Below are 17,617 nucleotides of genomic sequence, written 5' to 3'. Positions count from 1 at the left end.
TCGTGATATACGTCCGGCGAGTCGTCCTTGTCCGGCACACTCTGGAAGTACTCGTTATCTATTCTCAGTAGGTAGAAATGTTGCCATCTTTGATCTTTCTCGAGAAGTGAAGCGGTAATCATTCGCGTGACATACTTACTACAAGCTTTCAATAAAGCAAGGAAGAACTGGAAAGAAAATAACGACGCTGTTGTCTTTGCAGAATAATGCTTTTATTTCTCGGTTAGTGCATGCATACGCGGCTTCCTGTATAGTCATGCGCGCTTCCGTAAGTTAGTCAAGCGCAGCGCTCCGTGCAAGAAGATAGGTCGATATGGGCAGCCAGTGGCGTTGTCAGATTATATCTTGGTGGTTTGGAAGGGGGGAGAGGAGACTGTGGAAAGGAAGAGATGGGACAGCTGGGGTAGGCTCCATGCTAAAACTGACAATTGAAGTGGGGCACGCGACCAGTGGGCCAATCACAGATTTTGAGAGCGCGTGGGATAACAACGTCTGTAATCTCCAAGTAACGGCGCACGTAGAGCCAACACTCGTCCGGCAAATCTACGAGGTGGACTTCTTTGGAGTCGGGGTCAAGGCGCTTCACTTTCTCCTTGACCACACCGGTCAGCGTCATGTAGTCGCGAAGGCTGCAATCTCGCACACTCCGCATGGCTCGCTGGGCCATCTCCTGGGCCTCGGCTTCGGTGGCACCGGCTCCTTTCCGCACCAGTTCCAGCAGCCGTGGATGGTCGTGCAGGGATTCGATGAGCCTGGCGCCCTTACGGGTGTCCTCGCCCAAGACGAACATGGCCGCCGCACTGACCCGGGCGGCGTTCTTGCTCATGAGCTGGCGCAGCTCCTGCGAGTGTTATACATTGGGGAGGGAAACAGCGATGAATATTATGCGCGAATAACTCGCGTCGACATCGCACTGCTAGCTGTTCAAACACGCCAGCCATGACGTCAGTGGTCGCTTCCTTTATCTACAGTGTGGCAACATGACATTCTAGATTGCAAAAATATGCTAATGGATGAGTTGCTTTGACATTACTATTTCCTTTCGCAAAAAAAGGGGGAAAACGACAGACAGGACGGCTCACTATTTGAGTGTTTAGTTCTGCAGAATATGTAATCACTAATCCCAAAGTTAATTAATCTCCTCCGAAAGAGCAGAGCGTGCCTTACACGTACCATTAGCATAAGGAATGCACGTCCGATCCAGCAGAGACCCATATTATGTAGCAACCAGATTTCTTTAGTTCTGGTTATGACGGAGCCAAAACTGCACTTTCAGGCTAAGCGGCGAATCTTACCTTCCATAGTTCACGACGTATCGCTAACACGGCTACTGACGCGATATTTTCGAGTCTCTTTTTTGGTTCGCTTTAACTAAGGCGTGATGATGCACCCTGAAAAGATAAGGTCAGGCCTAATGCACCCCAAATGATTTATTATAGGAACTTTTCTCAGCTGCAGTTTAGTTTCTGCGGTGTTTTGACTACATGACGCAGAATACGGCCAGCTTACGTTTCGTCATTGCGACGTTTGCGAGTGACATTGCGACGTTTCGACAATCGATCTGGCTCGCTCGGTCGCTCCTACTCATTCTGAGGGCCGATGTAGCAACCTAGCGGACGACCGGGTGAGTCGGAGCGGCGTCAAAGCGCCCAATGTCGTGCTGCCACGTGACCGACCATATACTGTGTGATGACGTCACAACACACCATCCTTCTGAGAAACAAAACTGAAATGCAGAGTATAAAAGCAATTATTTTATACTATTTGCGGCGATCCTAAGCTTGTCGCTATTCTTTTCGAAGGCTTAGAGCTTCAGGACCTTCACTTACAAAAAAAAAAAAAAAACGAATAGTTTAAAATCAACACGGACTTCCGAGAAGTTCCCCAGCTAGCTCCTCATGATGGAAGCTTTGCAGCAAAGTTCCCTACAAAATTCGCTAGAGGGACTTCGGATGTCGAGCTACCATGGATTGACGGGTAAGCACGGATTATTCTAGTCTTTATCTTCGTATCTTCAGGCGTTCTTTTGACTTGATTATTATGTCTAATGAATCTAAATTTTCAAGCAGTTATAGCTTTCTGAACACAGCAGGTCAATGTATCTTCAACCGTAAATAATTCTTGCGAATTGTGGCACTCATCGCGTATTATTTCTTCAAAAATGATGAATTATATTACAAGGCCGCAGGAACCTAGAAGGAAAAAAACTTGGGCAGAACCATGCACTACGAATCAATATCACGTCGACTGAACCAGTGTGCTTGAAGCTTACATTGACATTATAGTTGGTGACAACCTAAGAATGCAGTCCATGCTGACCCCACAGAAACGCAGTTCAACTGCCCTTGCCGTTTCAAAGAGAGCCGAGCCAACTGCAGTCCGCTCACAGCTTAATGACTTTGCTTTACTAATGCGAATGATTGGTTAACGGGGCAATACAAGCTCGGTGTTTAAAGCTAAAACAGTACATAGCTGAGCGCCGATGTCAAGATCACCCACAAAATTTGCCTGGACGTTCAGGTGTAATCGTAGAACGAGTCACTCAAGGACTAATCCGTACCGAAAGAACGGCCATTTTGAGGCCGCCGAACCGCCTGACGTCACGAAAATAAGCGAGGCTTATTGGCTGTCTATGCAAATTGAGCGTGAGTTGGACAGCGTACACTTTTGGGTTCTCACCAACCATCGCGACAGAGGTCCCTCTAGTAATTTGTGCAGGAATCTGCGCTTTGCTGGTTCTCCCACTGTACCGGCAACCTCACCAATGCTGCGGGTTCTACTGGAAATTCCATCATGGCAGCATTTCGGATTTATTTGCACGGTTTAATTTATTTCCCCGTGAAATAAACACAGCCAGCAAGGAGCTCTTGTCGTGCATGAACGCTTGCACTCGGGACACAGCCGATGCGGATTTAGCTTGTCAGGAGTGTTCGAACATTTGCTACCGCAATAAAGAAAATCGAAGGAGAATGGATGTTTTTGATCTTACCTTCCAGGAGGCCACGTAGGATTCCATGCTCCGCGATGTACTGTGATTCGGGATGCACGTGCCGACGTCTCTGCAATTTGGAGCCAGTTGGATCTCGATGAGGTTTCGATGCTTGTAAGCGCTGTACCAGAGCATGTCGAGGTGTTGCGATTGTACCTTGACGCCAACCAAGCTTACTCTAGCGATGTTGGCGTTCTTCGACAGCGCCGACACCACCCCGCCGTGCATGTCGACGCAGAAACCACAAAAGCTCTGTGTCCCTGCGTGATCGCAGGCGACGATTTCCACGTGCGTCAGGGTGGACGACTGGGCCATCCATTCCAACAAGGTGCCGAAAGCGGGTTGATAGATGAACTCGCAGCAGACCGGGATTGATGTCAAGGTGCCGCGAGAAGTGAGCGCCTCGCAGCATGCCAGGGAAAGATCCAGGTCGCGTTGGGCGCCGAAGTTGACGCGGAGGCTGTTGAAGTTCACGGTCAAAAATTGCGCTGATGCCAATATCTCGGGCGCATTCTCAAAGGTCACGAGCAGGTTCCTAAGGCAAACGCGGTCGCCGAGGCTGAACTCTTGGATAATTCTGGACAGGACCATCAGATTGCTGCTGCCTCTGCTATTCGCGATCAGCGGCACTTCTTGGAGTACCAGCTTCTGCAATGACTCGTTGTTGGCGACAGCGCGGAATAGAGTGCGACATTCCGCTTCGTCCATGCCCGGCAAATAGATGCCCAGCTCCTGCAGGCCGGAAGTCTTCCACAGGACATTGAGCCATGGCTCCATCCACTTCGCCACGCGATATCCTGGCACTAGGTTGCAGTTCAGGAACTGGCTGCGGTAGGTTTGTGCTGGCCAAGGTAGCAGGAGGCGTCGTAGGGTAGCGCAACGAATAACCACTTTGGCGAAGAAAGCTGTCACTTCAGTGCTGAAAAATACGCATCAAAAGAGAGGCTTTAGAACTTGGTACAAACGCAAATGAAGACGGGAAAATGGACTATACCGTTTTCAGGTTAGCTGAGATTTAGACGTGGACAGGATAGAGTCGCTAGAAAAACAAGCTCAAGATGACTAGAAACTATTCCAAAAACTATTCCAGATGACACTGAGGCGCGGTCTTATTCGGCTGTGAGCAAAGTGGCCGATGGGCACGGGAGGCAAAGGTGGGCTTGATTTCACAACAATCTGGCAATGAAGGGCTCTTTCATTCGCGCTTTAGAATCGCAAGGAATGTAGCGCGGTACAGTGATTGAAGTTGCGAAATCATAGTCGCAGTACAATAATCTAGTCTAAAAACTGAACCACTGAACACACTAAATCGGGTAAGAGAGTTAGGATGAGGGCCTGTGGGTAAGCCACTCATTCGTTCGTTCGTTCATTCGGGCCATACGCTTACATTGATAATATTGGTTGATGGTTTCTGCATGATTTTATTTTTGCCTCCCGTGCATACCAGATTACTGCCCACTACGTGACCGACTAGCCGCAGTGTCTACTGCGCTTCACTGACTTGGCCCAGTTCTTTTTTTTTTTTGTTCCCGAAAAGCGTTAATCGATGCCGTAGTTGTTAAAATTGCTTTGCACGTTTGCTCCTAACGTGCTCGTGCTTTTTCACCCGTTTTTCAAATTCAGTTTTGTCTACATCAGTATATTGAGCCGCAGGTGAGGAACTGATTGATGAGTTAAATGGTTGTTGTTTTTCAGTTGCGATGAATCGTTTCGAAGGTCCCGCCTTGGGATTCATTTACTCCGAGGCCACAAATTGTATTACAGCCTATGTCACGAGCGAAATGGCACGACAGGAGCTACGATATCTGCGCGATGTCATTTTCCCTGTATATTTGCAGATATGTAGAGCACGTGAAGGCTGACACTCCTGTGAACTTTTCTGCAAACTACCTGGAAGTGTCTCTGTGACTTTGCCGGTGGCATTCCCATTATCGATGCTTTCCGGCGCATCCTCTCAAGTGGGTGTGTGTTTTTGTGCTACCGACGATGCTTTCATGAGCAATGCTGCAAACAATCGCACGCATATTGATCGCCATTTTGTGCATAACATTTTCTACGCCAGGCCACATAACCCAGTCCTCGTCGTCCACTACACTATCGCTTGTTCTGGCCTCCGAATACGTGGGCAGGAGTCTGTGTGCAGCGCAATACCTTGCACCACATGACCTACACCCACTGTTGATTCGCAATGGCTAAGTGGTTAGCGCACTCAACTCCCAAATGCGCATTGCTTCACAGGATAGTCGTGTGTGTTCGACGACGACATCGTCAGTGTAGCAAAATGGGTGGACGGGACGCAAGAGGCAAACACCAAAAGAGCGTCCAAAGGTTGACCATCTACTCAATCTTTCGCATCAGGAACTCACTAACATCAATCACTAACTATTCCAAATAACTCTACACGTTAAATCAAAGTTGCCTTTAAAATCCATCGAAATACTGCCAAACTATCCAATCATGAGTACCTGTCACTAAAAAAAGCCAATGAGCACTTAAAATGTGAAAGAATGCATCTGTATATAATATGGTGTTTCAAGATTAGGCGCAAGCGGAGACATATTTGCAGTAAAACAATGAAAAATTAAAAAAAAGATAATGTAAGGACAACAGCAGACTTCAGCGATTCCTTCGGCTCTGAATTCATTTACTGCGACCGCTGCATTCCTTCACAGCGAAGAAGGTGATGTAGATATTGAGGCTTGCTTGCTTCTTTTGTTCAATAATTGCGTTCACCAATTAAGGGTAACTAGACAAGAACCCAACTGGTATGGGATGGTTTGTGCGGGCGTGGGTGCAATCGTATCAAGAGATATTCATTAAAAGCAACCTTTGAAACGAAAAAAAATTATTAACACATTTTAAAGGTAATTGTAAATCTGTGACGATACCACCTTTCTGAATATCGTAGTAATGCATACTCTAGAACGCATCCTCGTTGTGTGTGTTCAACGCGACATCGTGTCAAAGTAACAAAATGGACGGACAAGGAAAACGTAATTTCGAGCATGGAACTACTGTGGCACTAATACGGAGCCATACAATAACTGTACGTCAGGGCTATACTACTTTAGAAAGCACATTGGTTTCTACATTACGAATCCTGACGTTGTTCTATGGAGTACAGGTACAGCAAATATTAAGCGTAGGATAAATAAAGCCGAGTGGTTGCTTACAAGATTTCGTATCCGATGGGCACTTCGAGGGTCAGGTCTTGCAATGCGGTCATCTTGCAGAGCGCAGCAACTAGTGTTTTCCACAGAGGTCGATTATCACACGCGGGGCCATCGCTCAGCGTGAGCTTCTTCAGGATGGAGGCGCTCCGGATCAGGTAATCACCAAACAGCTTCCCGGGTTTCGCTTGGGGACCAGCTCGGTACACACAGCCTCCAACTGCTAGCTCGGCTACGGTGGTGCTGTCAATTAGCGCACAGACGAATTGATGGGCATATTTTGCACTCATGTCCAGACACCTTACATCGAGCGTCGTGAGATGCCTTCCAGCTTGCGCCAGAAGCGCGTCATTGTCACATTTAACCGGGGAGTAGAGCGTAGCGCTCTCGGTTTTAAATACGAGCTCTTCGAGATAGAGCAGGCTCTCGATGAGCGTGAAAACGGCGGTTGGAATGCCATCCTGGCAAGTGTTGGGATTTGGCACGTGAACAGTCAGGCTCTTCAAGGCGGGATTCCGCGTGAGGACGGCTCGCGCCTGGTACGTGCAGCAAGCGGCGCAGTATACTTCCAATGCAGTGACGCAGTGGTGAGACATGAGCAGATCGTTGGCGAGATTGAACCCCGCGCTCTTCACCGGGTTGTTCTGTTGAGCCGAGAGTAGGTAGGCGGCAATCTGAGTCACTGCAAGGCGGGTTCCACCGGCACAACGCACGTCCTCGCGCAGCTCCAGGCCGGCGCCAAGGAGAACTTGGTTTATGGCTTCTCTGTGGTGGAGCAAAATGCAGCTGACATCGCTGGTCTTAGTGCACGGGACCCACAGATAGGAGGGTTCCATTATTCGTTCACGAATGGCATGTAGGTGGAAACCCAACATGTTGGCCATGCTTCACGTCTGCACTGTTGAATGGGTCTCGTCTGCGCTGGAGACAAAGAGAGGAAAAAAAAAAACGGCAAAATTAAGAAAGGACAGTAGAAGGCTGCATCGTTTCATTTATTATATATTTAAAAGGAGTTCTGAACCAGTCAGTGGATACTATAGTGAACATATCAGCCAAATGTTAGTCTTGCGCGGCGCATGGAGCTGGCAAACGTAGCGCGAAGTCACTTTCAGAGCGCAGCTTTTAGGAGCCCGTTCCTGCGTTGAGCATCGGCGTCCCTCGCATGTTAGCGTAGCGTAAGATGCAAGAGTGAACGCGGAGCGAAGCGGGGAATGAAAGACAGTGAGAGCGAACAGGGCGCGAGTGCGAAAGCGGAGTTCGGCACGAGACATGCTCAACGTAGGCGACCAGGCATGCGGCGAGCCCAATGGAAACAAAGCACTCGCGCGGGCCTCGGACCCACTGCGCATGCGTCACCTCGCTTGCGCCTCCGCCGCTAGAGAATGCGCTCCGCGCACCCCACGCATTCCCGTGTTCACACTTTCTTTCTGAAGAATGAGCGACACAACCGGTGGAAATGCTTGGACTGCCGCTGCTGCTAAAAGAGCTGCCCGAGCAGAGGCTCAGCGCCGCCGGCGAGAGACACTGTCGTTCAGAATCAAATTCTTTGCCACAATAGTACGCGAATTCCAAACACCTAAACAGCGGCTCTCTAAATTCGCATTTGGTAGTATCGTAATCGTCGGTGAATGTTTTTTCTGAAACACTCTTTTCAAACAAAGTGTTTCGTACCCGCTTCGAAGCTGCCGGTGTCTTGTATATGTCGTCATGTGCCAGTTTCCCACAGACGGCTGCTATTGGCTGATAGCTGACGTCAATCAAGAAGAGTGTTTGGATCATTGTCGAAGCGCCGACTACGAGGGGGCGGGGGATAAGCTTCGGCGATGCTGAACCCCCCCCCCCCCCCCCCCAAGGTGTCATTACCGGAGTTCTGTTACCCACATCACTTGAGGTTTACTTTGTGTTGCCTTTGCATTCTCCGTCAAAAGGTTATTAAAGACGATAGTATTTCTTGCGCTACCTAAGCGCGAAAACTTAGGCTGTCTGTCCGTCACTTGATTCAACCACCCGGCCAAAACCAACCAAGCTACTAGCACTGGTGGCACGGGGTCATACACGTACGTCAACATTATACAGAGCAAAGGAAACCTCACGCCTATCTGAGGCAAGATATATGTACAGCCGCCCAAATCTTTAACTAGCGCGCGCGAGCGGTGACTTTTTTTGCACCAGCACCTTAAATTAGGAACAAACTTACAAATGACTATCTGACTATGCTCACAAAGCTCGTGAAGATAGCGTAGTCATTTGTAAGTTTGTTCCGAATTTAAGGTGCTGGCGCACAGAAAGTAGCCGCTCGCGCCCGCTAGTTAAAGATTTGGGTGGCTGTACATAAGTGTGATCCGCAGCGTTCATTTAATTATGAATACACAGTGGGCGGGTTTTTAATTTAGTAAATGAGAAATCAACGCGTGAGAAACGGTGTTCAAGAGACGCTACGCGTTAAAAACAAGCTGAATGAAGCCGCGGCTATGTAGCCGGCTTTAAGCCAACAGTTATAAAAGCTCCCACCATATGGCGCGAGAGTAGGGCGAACGCGGGAAATTTGAATTGGATTCAGCAAAACCTCCATTCCATCCATCATGGGAGGAGTGAGGAAGAGCGTGACGGGGGAGAAGAGAGGGTGTTGCGTATCAGGGGCGGAAGAAGGCTATCGTCTTTCGACGTCATTTGCAGCGAAGCAAGAAGACATGCGGCCAATTTTGTGACTTGCATCATCCTTGGCGCGGGCGTGACAAGCTTGTAATACATACGTTCGCTTTATTTCTGAAAATCCTTACAATAGTATGACAAGGGCATTAGAAACACCAGCGGCGGCTACCTCATCCGTATTTTTTAACTTCATTCGTTAAAATTATCCACTTCAAACCCAATGCACAGACACAATCTAATTAATTATACACAGGAAGTGATTTATTATATATTTCGCCCTTTCAGACGCCACTTTACCCTGTTGCCTGAAAACTTTCTTGCACTACATTTCTTGTATCTTCAGAGTCATAGAAAGTGTACAGCTGCAGAAAGGGTTAACAATTTTGAATACTTTAGTGAGTTTTGTCATGTGGACTCCACGCGAGAACCCACTACAGGAACATCAAATGTGACAACGTAAACTTTTTCGTGTATTGAAAAGCTTGAAAAAGAATTATCCAGTGGCTTGAAGAATTATGCCTGGTGCATGGCTTTGCGAAGAACAATTAATGAAGTGAACCCGCTACATACAACAACACGACACGCAGGAAAAAACACCCAACCGTCTATTTTACTTAAACATTTTGCATATGTTATCCAAAATTGCAGCACAAGTGTAAATATCATTACCTTTATGAGTTTTTGCTCGGTGTCATGTTGTTGCATGCGCGGAAGGCGCAGACGTGGCGACAGCGAAGAGAAAAGAGAGGAGTGCAGTGGCGAGGGTGAGCGCGCATCTCAGAGTCTCGCTACTTTCCAGTATACAAAAGAGAGAGAGAGAGAGATAGGGCTCGTTGCGGAACGTCGTGGCTGCTGCTGTATACTAGGCTACCCCGCAGGCATCTCGGAGGACAAGAGCAGCGTACGCAGAAGGCCGTGCAAAGAGGAAATGATTTTTCCGTCTTTTTGAGATCACAGACATACATATGTTTAATTTAAAATTAGCAATTATCTGCTACTGAGACTGATCTCGCAATCACGAAATCAGCCAACAGCGTTGGTCTGCGAGCTGCTTTCGATCACGCTGCACGAACACAATACGGGATCGAGAGCAAAGCGATCTTTTCCCGTGTTTGACACGAGATTGTAAATTCCCTGCGGCAAGCAGTGCGGTAATATTTGCATCACATGTAGACAGCAGCCTCTATGGCAGATCGGCAACGTTTTCTTACTATGTCCATGAAGTGTTTAAGGGCCCCGTTGAAGTTGGGAATTCCTGCATTATGCGTTCGTAAGGTGTTTCAGCGAACACTTTCAAAAAAGGATAACACCAGTTTCAGATAATAATTCCCAAACTTTGCGGAGAAATTCATTGGCGTTCCAGTTACTTTCGTGCTGCAATGCACAAAACGACGTTTCGTTAAGAAAGTAAATGGATCGACAGTGACTTTCCACCGCATGTTTGACAGCGCACATCTCGTACATGGCGTCCGCCACACTATTGCAATATGTGGCATAAGGTAAAGTTAAGCTTAATTAGTGCATGTTTGTTAATTAGTTGACTATCTATTTCAAATTTTCTGCAGGTAATATTCACCTGATCGAGTAGACCACATCATAGACTAGAATTGCGCTATCTGTCGCAGGCAGCTTTAACAATGTGTTTGGTGAAACACCCTGTATAGTGCGCAAGAAAAGGAAACTCTACTACTACGTAGACACGAAAGCAGTTGCGGACAAACTGGATAAATTTGAGTTGAGGGTACGATACGGTACGTTTCTGCTATTTCTGAAAAAAAAATCACCATGCAAGTTTGTCAAGCGGGCAACTGACGGATGGTGTGCACACTGAAAACCGCAATAAAGCACCGTAGAGCCCAGGCACTTCAATTCAAGACTTCTGCGCCTGCAGCGGTAGCTTTGCGGCTATGGCATTGCTCGAAGTTGCGTGTGAGATCCTGACTGCGGCAGCCACATGTATCCGTAGTCTGCCACCACTTCGTGCCTCGTAATCCGATTGTGCTTTTGGCGCGTACAGTCCCATAAAGGTCGCTGTGTGGTCGGTCTATTACGCAGAGAAACAGCAGTGGTGCACGCAAGGTAACCTTTACCATCAAACATTGCACTAAGTGCTGAAGAAATTTAACATTGGCCTGTCGACATCACCGGCAATAGTCCTCAGGGAAAGGAAACTGCACAGAAAGTTTCACTTACGTCGATTCCCACAGTGTGGGGCAGTAGCGCAGCCAGGATCTCTGCCGGGGGGGGGGGGGGGGGGCACATTTTTGTTTGTGTGGTGTGGGGGGGGGGGGGGGGGGCGCAAGCACTTTGCATAATATGCAATTTGCTTGCTTTAGCCAGAGGAATCCAACAGCAAAGAAAATGCTCAATACTTATAATAATGACACCAAGGATGATGAAGATGTTTATTTCTTCAGCGTTTTACTCAAAGTAATTTAAGAGGGAATGAGTAAATAGAAGACGGTGATAGAATGTTTCTGTTAATCAGGACAATTCGACCTCAAGCCACCTCCTAAATAGTATTGGCAATGTGAACAGAGCGCTGATGGAGCACGTTGGACTGGTGGCGCTGGACGCGTGGGGGAGAGGGGGTTAACTCGGCCTCAGGGGGAGGGGTTACAACACCCGAAACACCCCCCCCCCCTCGCCCCGCCACTCCGTCGGTGCGCCAATGGTGTGGGGGATCCGCCTATTTTTTAAATTTTAGTGATCTCCTAAGGTGTCGGTTTGCCTGTTACACGTGCCCTCGTGGAGCAGTGAACGTAAAACGTTCAACGCTTGTCCTGCCGAGTTACGGCGAGACGGAATGCCGTGCGAGTGTGAATACCCAGAATTGGACATTCCGTCTCATTTGACACACAGGCCGCAAGCGGGCGACCAGCAGTAGTCTTCTCGGTGAGAATGAATTTGTCATGCCAGTGTTCAGTTGTATTCATATTAACACTGCGCGCAGTAGCAAGACGACAATGGCGTGCCAAGGCTCTTTTGGTGCGCAAAGCAGACTCTTGTCGCAACTATGCTGAAGCGGCAAAGAGCATCTACTCCTAAGAGAAAGAGAGCGGGGGGGGGGGGGGGGGGGCACAGTGCGCGACAGTCGGAACCGCACATAATCGCCGAGGGCAACGACCTGCACGTCAGACTCCCTACGAGCAATGTCCCTGCAGAAACCGCGTGGGCACTGCTTCGTCTCCGTAGTAAACCCAAGAGCTGATGGGATGAGGAGGTTAAGAAGTTCATAGAGAAACGTCAGGAAGCATCCAGGGAACACAGATATTCAAAGCTGAGGGGTGAACCAGAAGCTGACTGTAGGCAGAAAATGGAATAACTTCTTAAACTGTAGAAGGGAAGCATCCCATTTGATTAATGAGAAGAATAGAAGAAAGGGGAGCCAATGGTTGTCAGAAGTAAACAAAAAGGATAGAAATGCAGCGAAGAAATTTTAGAAACATCTCAACTCCTTGAGTAATAAGACTAGCCTAGAGCAGAGGTTTACAGTTACAGCTCAAGGTCAAAGGGGTGATGGTCCCTAGTTTGACTTTCGGCAATGCGGTCCTGTGCATGAGATCAGAGGTTCGAGCAAGGTTGGAAGTTAAGCAGCGAGTGGTAAAGGGTACTGCCTCATCCATCCAGTCGTGATTGGAAGTTAACCAAACATCAGTTGGCCGGTTCGCTTTGAGAGCCCATGATAAAACCACAAAGGAGGCAATGCAGGGTGGACAATTGTTGGGCCTCCTTTGAAGTCATAGACGCACAAAGCAGAATTAGTCTTGAAGAAAGACTCAAGAACATGAATGAAACGAATGGGCAGCTAAAGTGAAAAAGTATCTGTACTTGAAAAGCATGGACACAGAATGGAGGAAGAGGTCAAGAAAGTCGGCAACCAAGTACAGGGTAATCAGAAGGAAAATGAGAGAAACAGACAGCGAATTCTATGTCACGAATGGAAGCAAAAAGGACCATGGGGATTTGCAAGCATGAGAAGAAAGAAATTTGACGGGAAATTCTTAACCATAACACAGAGGACAGTGCCTTGCAACTTGAGGTTAGGCCAAAAGCATACCGGGGCAAATATTCAGTACAAGACGAGGCATGAGTGCGCTGCAGCAAATCAGCGGAGCCCATTCGGCGTATCCTGATGGAATGCGCAAGTATTCACCCAATGAAAACCGTAGCTAACGTACATCTTCTAGAAGCGTAAGTGTCAACTGATCAGCGGTCGAGGTAAACATGAAACTTTTAGATTATTGGTGGGTAAAAAGCAGGAAAGATATTGATACGACCATATCTCTTACTGTAACAGATGGCACTACGAGGTAGATTTTGTAGGTGTATAAAAATGCTGCATTAAAACAGGTACAGCATACCTGATCAAATCAAGCAGGCTAGATGACTCTTCGTCACTGCCCCGTTTCAAAGGGGATGCCATTAAATCGTCATCATCGTCAAAACCGAGGTGGTCTGACCATGGACCTTTTTAATCGGTGATTAGTTCAAGTGCGGGTGCAAAAGGAGTCGAAAATTTTTCTTTTTCACCCCAACTGGGAGAGCGTCATGAGAAGACGAGCAAACACAAAGCAAGCTGGGACTCGTTAGCGAGGCGGCTGATTAAGTTCTTTAGATATCTCGGTGGCTCTCGGCTTCGTAAGAGGACAGAGCAGGGGCAGTTTCACTGAAGGCGTCTTCGTCTGGCAAGAAAATTACGCTAAGAAAATTCATCGAATGATAGTGGCAAATGATAGCGGTTATTCCGTTCTGTAAATGAACGGTTTGGAACGTGTAAAGGTGCGGAACACTCCCTCAAATGCGTTTGTTTGGCGTATTGCAAAGGGTGCATAATCTACATAACGGTGACGTCGGCGATGGCACTACTAAAATTGTCACGCAAACTGCACGTGGATCCTGGGTTAATGCATGCTAAACATCACGTACACATTGGGCGCTCTAGCTTTGTTGTAGAATTTTCGCAATATAACAGATTAGCTAGCATCAATATGTCAATCAACGGCAAAAAAAAGCTATTTCAAGCAGAATACAATGCAACGTAAAAGTTTATGATCTCGTACGTGACATAAGAAAGGCAATAAAGAATAACTTTCAACACTCACTTTCTAGTAGAATGTCGGACTCCACGGGTAGCGACCAGGTCCAACTCAGGTAGGGATCATGGGACGAGCTCGAGTAACAAATCTCCAGTGGCCCACCACACACGCAGTCGAAGAACGAGTGACGGACCAGTGGCAGTCAGGTTGAGGATAAATGGCATAGCCACGTGGCCTCCACGCACACACGGGTGCCCATTTTCCCTCTTTCAGCAGTGGAAGGAGAGGAGGCTAACTAAAGACCTCCTCGATGGTCACCTGATAGCTCCTGTCAAGTTCTGACGCATGTCTAATGTGCGATGACTCACCGCGGACGCAAGCAGTGAGCTGCACGCGGAGCAAGCCAGCAATGGCGCTCACGCCGAAACAATGCCCTCTCCAGGAATCTTCCTCAGAAAACTTGTAGAACCCGTCAACAGCCGAGACACCTGTCACACGCAGTCAATAACCCACTGGCGCTGAACAAAAATCTATGGAAGCGAGAAAACAGTGGTAGCAAGAGGGACCATAAATCATTTCAACAAACGACCGCACCAGAGACGCTGCCTTGGTTTGCCACCAACTACAGAGCCTTCCCCCTGATTGAGAGAGAAGTTGTTCGGTATGAGGAAGGGAAAGGTTGTCACTGTCTTGTACAGACCATGAGGGAGCACGGCTCAGCGTTCTCCCGTGATAGGACCACGAGGAACGATAGGCCACCCTACCCGTGAGTTGACCTTGACGACACCGGCACCGTCTATTGATGAACCACGGAAGTCAAAGGCACGACGACCAGCAGGGTATACGAGGGCATCTACCAGAAAAACATTACTTGAATTTATTCACGGGACAAGACAGCTCATTGCTATAGCTGGAATGTTTGACTCAGTGTTGCGAAAATTCAGCGCAAACAGAAGGGGCAAAGAAGGAAATGCTCGTGTCATGCTTTTGCTTCCTTGTGCCTTTGTGTTTGCACTGAATTTTCCCAAACATGACTACCGAGAACGCGCTGCACAGTGCCAGCGGAGGAGAAAAAAAAAAAACGAAGTCGATTCCTCCACGGCGAACGGAAAACACGATAACGGTGGGTGACAAAACTATCAACACCTACGCCAACCCCGTAGCCTACCACTATTGCTACCAGTACCCGAATACCTGTAACCGTTGTAAGCAAAAAGCGCATCTGCTCCACTATATGTCGTTTAGCCCAGCGCAAAGGTCACACGAATCACGAAAGAAGTAATACTGAGCAGTTGAAGGCCGTGTTGCTCAGCTCTGAACCTGATGTTCAGGCCATTGCAGGGTCATCAAGGGAGCTGAAGAAGCCGCCCGGGCTCGTGGCCGCCCAACCACGTGGTCATCCGTCAATACCCTGTTTTTCAATCAAGTCTTTACTCGCTCATTCTACAGATCCTACGCACTGCGGGCATCGATGTTATTTTGTTGCAATACATTATTCGAATCGACGTATTTCTGCAGGTAGCCTGCTATCGAGCGTTGTTTGGAGCTCCGTAAGGAGTTACCAGGTGAACTAACGCGTTTGTGTAAATTGATTAGTTACACGCGTGACGCAAGCGTATGTGTCTGAGACAAACAACAGTACGACGACAACCGCGTCGAAGACGATTGCATGACGCCAATGGTACGTTTTCAACTGCGGCCGCTCGACACGAACGTAAGCATGCATTTGCTGGGCTCAGAATAGGTATTAAACAGGGCGTTACCAAGAAAAACACAGACTGTAACGTGATCACTGTAACGTGATCTGTGACCCCGTCTTACATAATCATAAGCATTTGTCTAATGTCATGTGGTCTATGTGAAAACGGCATTAGTACTCCATCGAAGAAATGCCAAAACATGATTAATGTGGACCGACTATGAACTCGGTACAGCGTCGAATTGTTTCTACGTAGAGTTAGCATCTACGGGGAAAGAGTACCGACCCCAGATACATTTCAGTCCAACGCAGCGTACCAAACCCCGAGTTCTCACGACGAGAGAAGTTGATCAAGCGGCTCAGAACGCACACGCTGGTCATGACGAAGCTGCTTCGGTTGACGCAGCGGAGGAAGCTCCTCTTATGAATAGCCGCGACAATAATTTAGAGCTGAAATCTTCGCTACTTGGTTCTGCGATAAGTTCATTATAAATTTTGAGCGAAAAACAAAATAATCCGAAATTAAACACGTCTATTGATAGACGCAATACCACTGTTTTTCAATCTACTTGTTTCCTTTCTTATTTTTTTCCGCAAATGTGCAAACTTAGCGCTTCCATGTTTTAGAACCACAAAATTAAATAAAAAATATTGTAATACATCCAAGTTCTAAATCAAAATTTTGGTTGATGAAGTCACTAGAATGTAACATTCTCTCCAAAAACAACAAATTTCATGAAAATCGACAAGAGGTTATCACAGAAAAACATTGATCTATTTTTACATGTATTTGAACAGTCGGTATTGGACCTGGGCTCGACCTAAAGCTTGCTCTTGACATCTCCAATTACTAGTCAATAAATATAACGCTGACACTGAGAAGTCGTCGGCTGACACCGATGATGGATGACATCGATGATTTGTATTCGAACATACACTGCGGGTGGGCCGGGTAGATGTTTTGTGTTCCCGCAAAGAAGCCATGGCTTCAGGTCATTCACACTGAGCACTAATGGAGAAGGACGAGGCATTTGTCGGGACTTGCAGTGTTCGTGTGACAAGCCTCGCGTCTGATTCTGGAAAAAGTGACCACGTTTGTGGTAGTTCGAAGAAAGGAAGAGAATTTGGGTGGCCGCACTGGCGATGGCTGACACCTGAACAACGGCCAGAAAAAAGGTATGGTGAAATGAAGAATGCCCAGAGTTGAAGAAAACGCAGAGTTAATACAGGGGCCATTGTATCTAGGAAGATTACAGAAATTTCTTTTTTGGGCCCAGCTTTGTTCACGGTCAGTGTCGAGTCGTTTTCGAAGTTACCATACGAGTTCATCGACGTCGCCGCTCCCCCATATGCGTACGACAGGCTAGAAGGGAAACTTGGGAGAGTTAGAGGTAATTCATGTGTTGGAAAGTAACAACGCTAAACGGACAAGGACTTTAGCAAAGAAGAACACGACACTGGCGATATGCATCATGACAGGCTCATGACATAGCCTGACATGACATGCATCATGACAGGCTATGAGCGTTCACGGGAGTGGAGGGAGATAAATTTTCATTAAAGGGAAAATTGACAAGCGTGCATAAAGCTGTCTGTAGCAATCGCGGATCTCTCTATGTTGAAAGAATGATGACTTTATGGTTCCCTCAAAAACGACCAGGCCTTCCTTTGTGTGTGTTCTCCAGTCGCGCGCACTAAAGTGCACCACTGATGAACTGCACCGTTGATTAGAGATGGCACGCTGCCTAGCCTTTCTGCTTGCAAGCATATTTGAGGCGGGGATATAGAGGTGACTAAAAAAGAAATGTCGGAAATAGAGCCCCCTCCTACACTGAATCGAATGTGTAGGAACTCACATGTTGCACCAAATGGGCCCAAGGACAGGGCCGGGCCGGTTTCGGGGAGAAAGTTAGAAGAAAGGTGTTTCCCAGCGCCTGTGGCAGGCAGAATATTGCTGTCCCACTCAAGGCGCTCCTCTACCTCATTCCGGATCGTGTTAACCATAACTATTCAGGGGGATCAGTCCTAAAAATTACGCACAGGGCAAGATGGGATTGGGGGGGGGGGG

At 47.6% G+C, this 17,617-nt stretch overlaps 1 protein-coding gene across 1 annotated transcript in view; it reads right to left on the bottom strand.

The window, feature by feature from the left end:
- Positions 1–219: 219 nt before the first annotated feature.
- Positions 220–17,617, bottom strand: part of LOC125945504 (uncharacterized) — a 63,548-nt gene continuing 46,150 nt past the window's right edge. Inside the window, exon 5 of the mRNA XM_049667320.1 lies at positions 220–752. Coding sequence (XP_049523277.1) covers positions 416–752 — 337 coding nt within the window. The 3' untranslated portion in view covers positions 220–415. The remainder of the gene's footprint in view (positions 753–17,617) is intronic.

Source organism: Dermacentor silvarum, chromosome 5 (assembly GCF_013339745.2).
Source record: "Dermacentor silvarum isolate Dsil-2018 chromosome 5, BIME_Dsil_1.4, whole genome shotgun sequence".
NCBI classification, from domain to species: domain Eukaryota; kingdom Metazoa; phylum Arthropoda; class Arachnida; order Ixodida; family Ixodidae; genus Dermacentor; species Dermacentor silvarum.
Note: the sequence above shows the minus strand (reverse complement) of the source record. Positions and strands in the feature narration are given on the sequence as shown.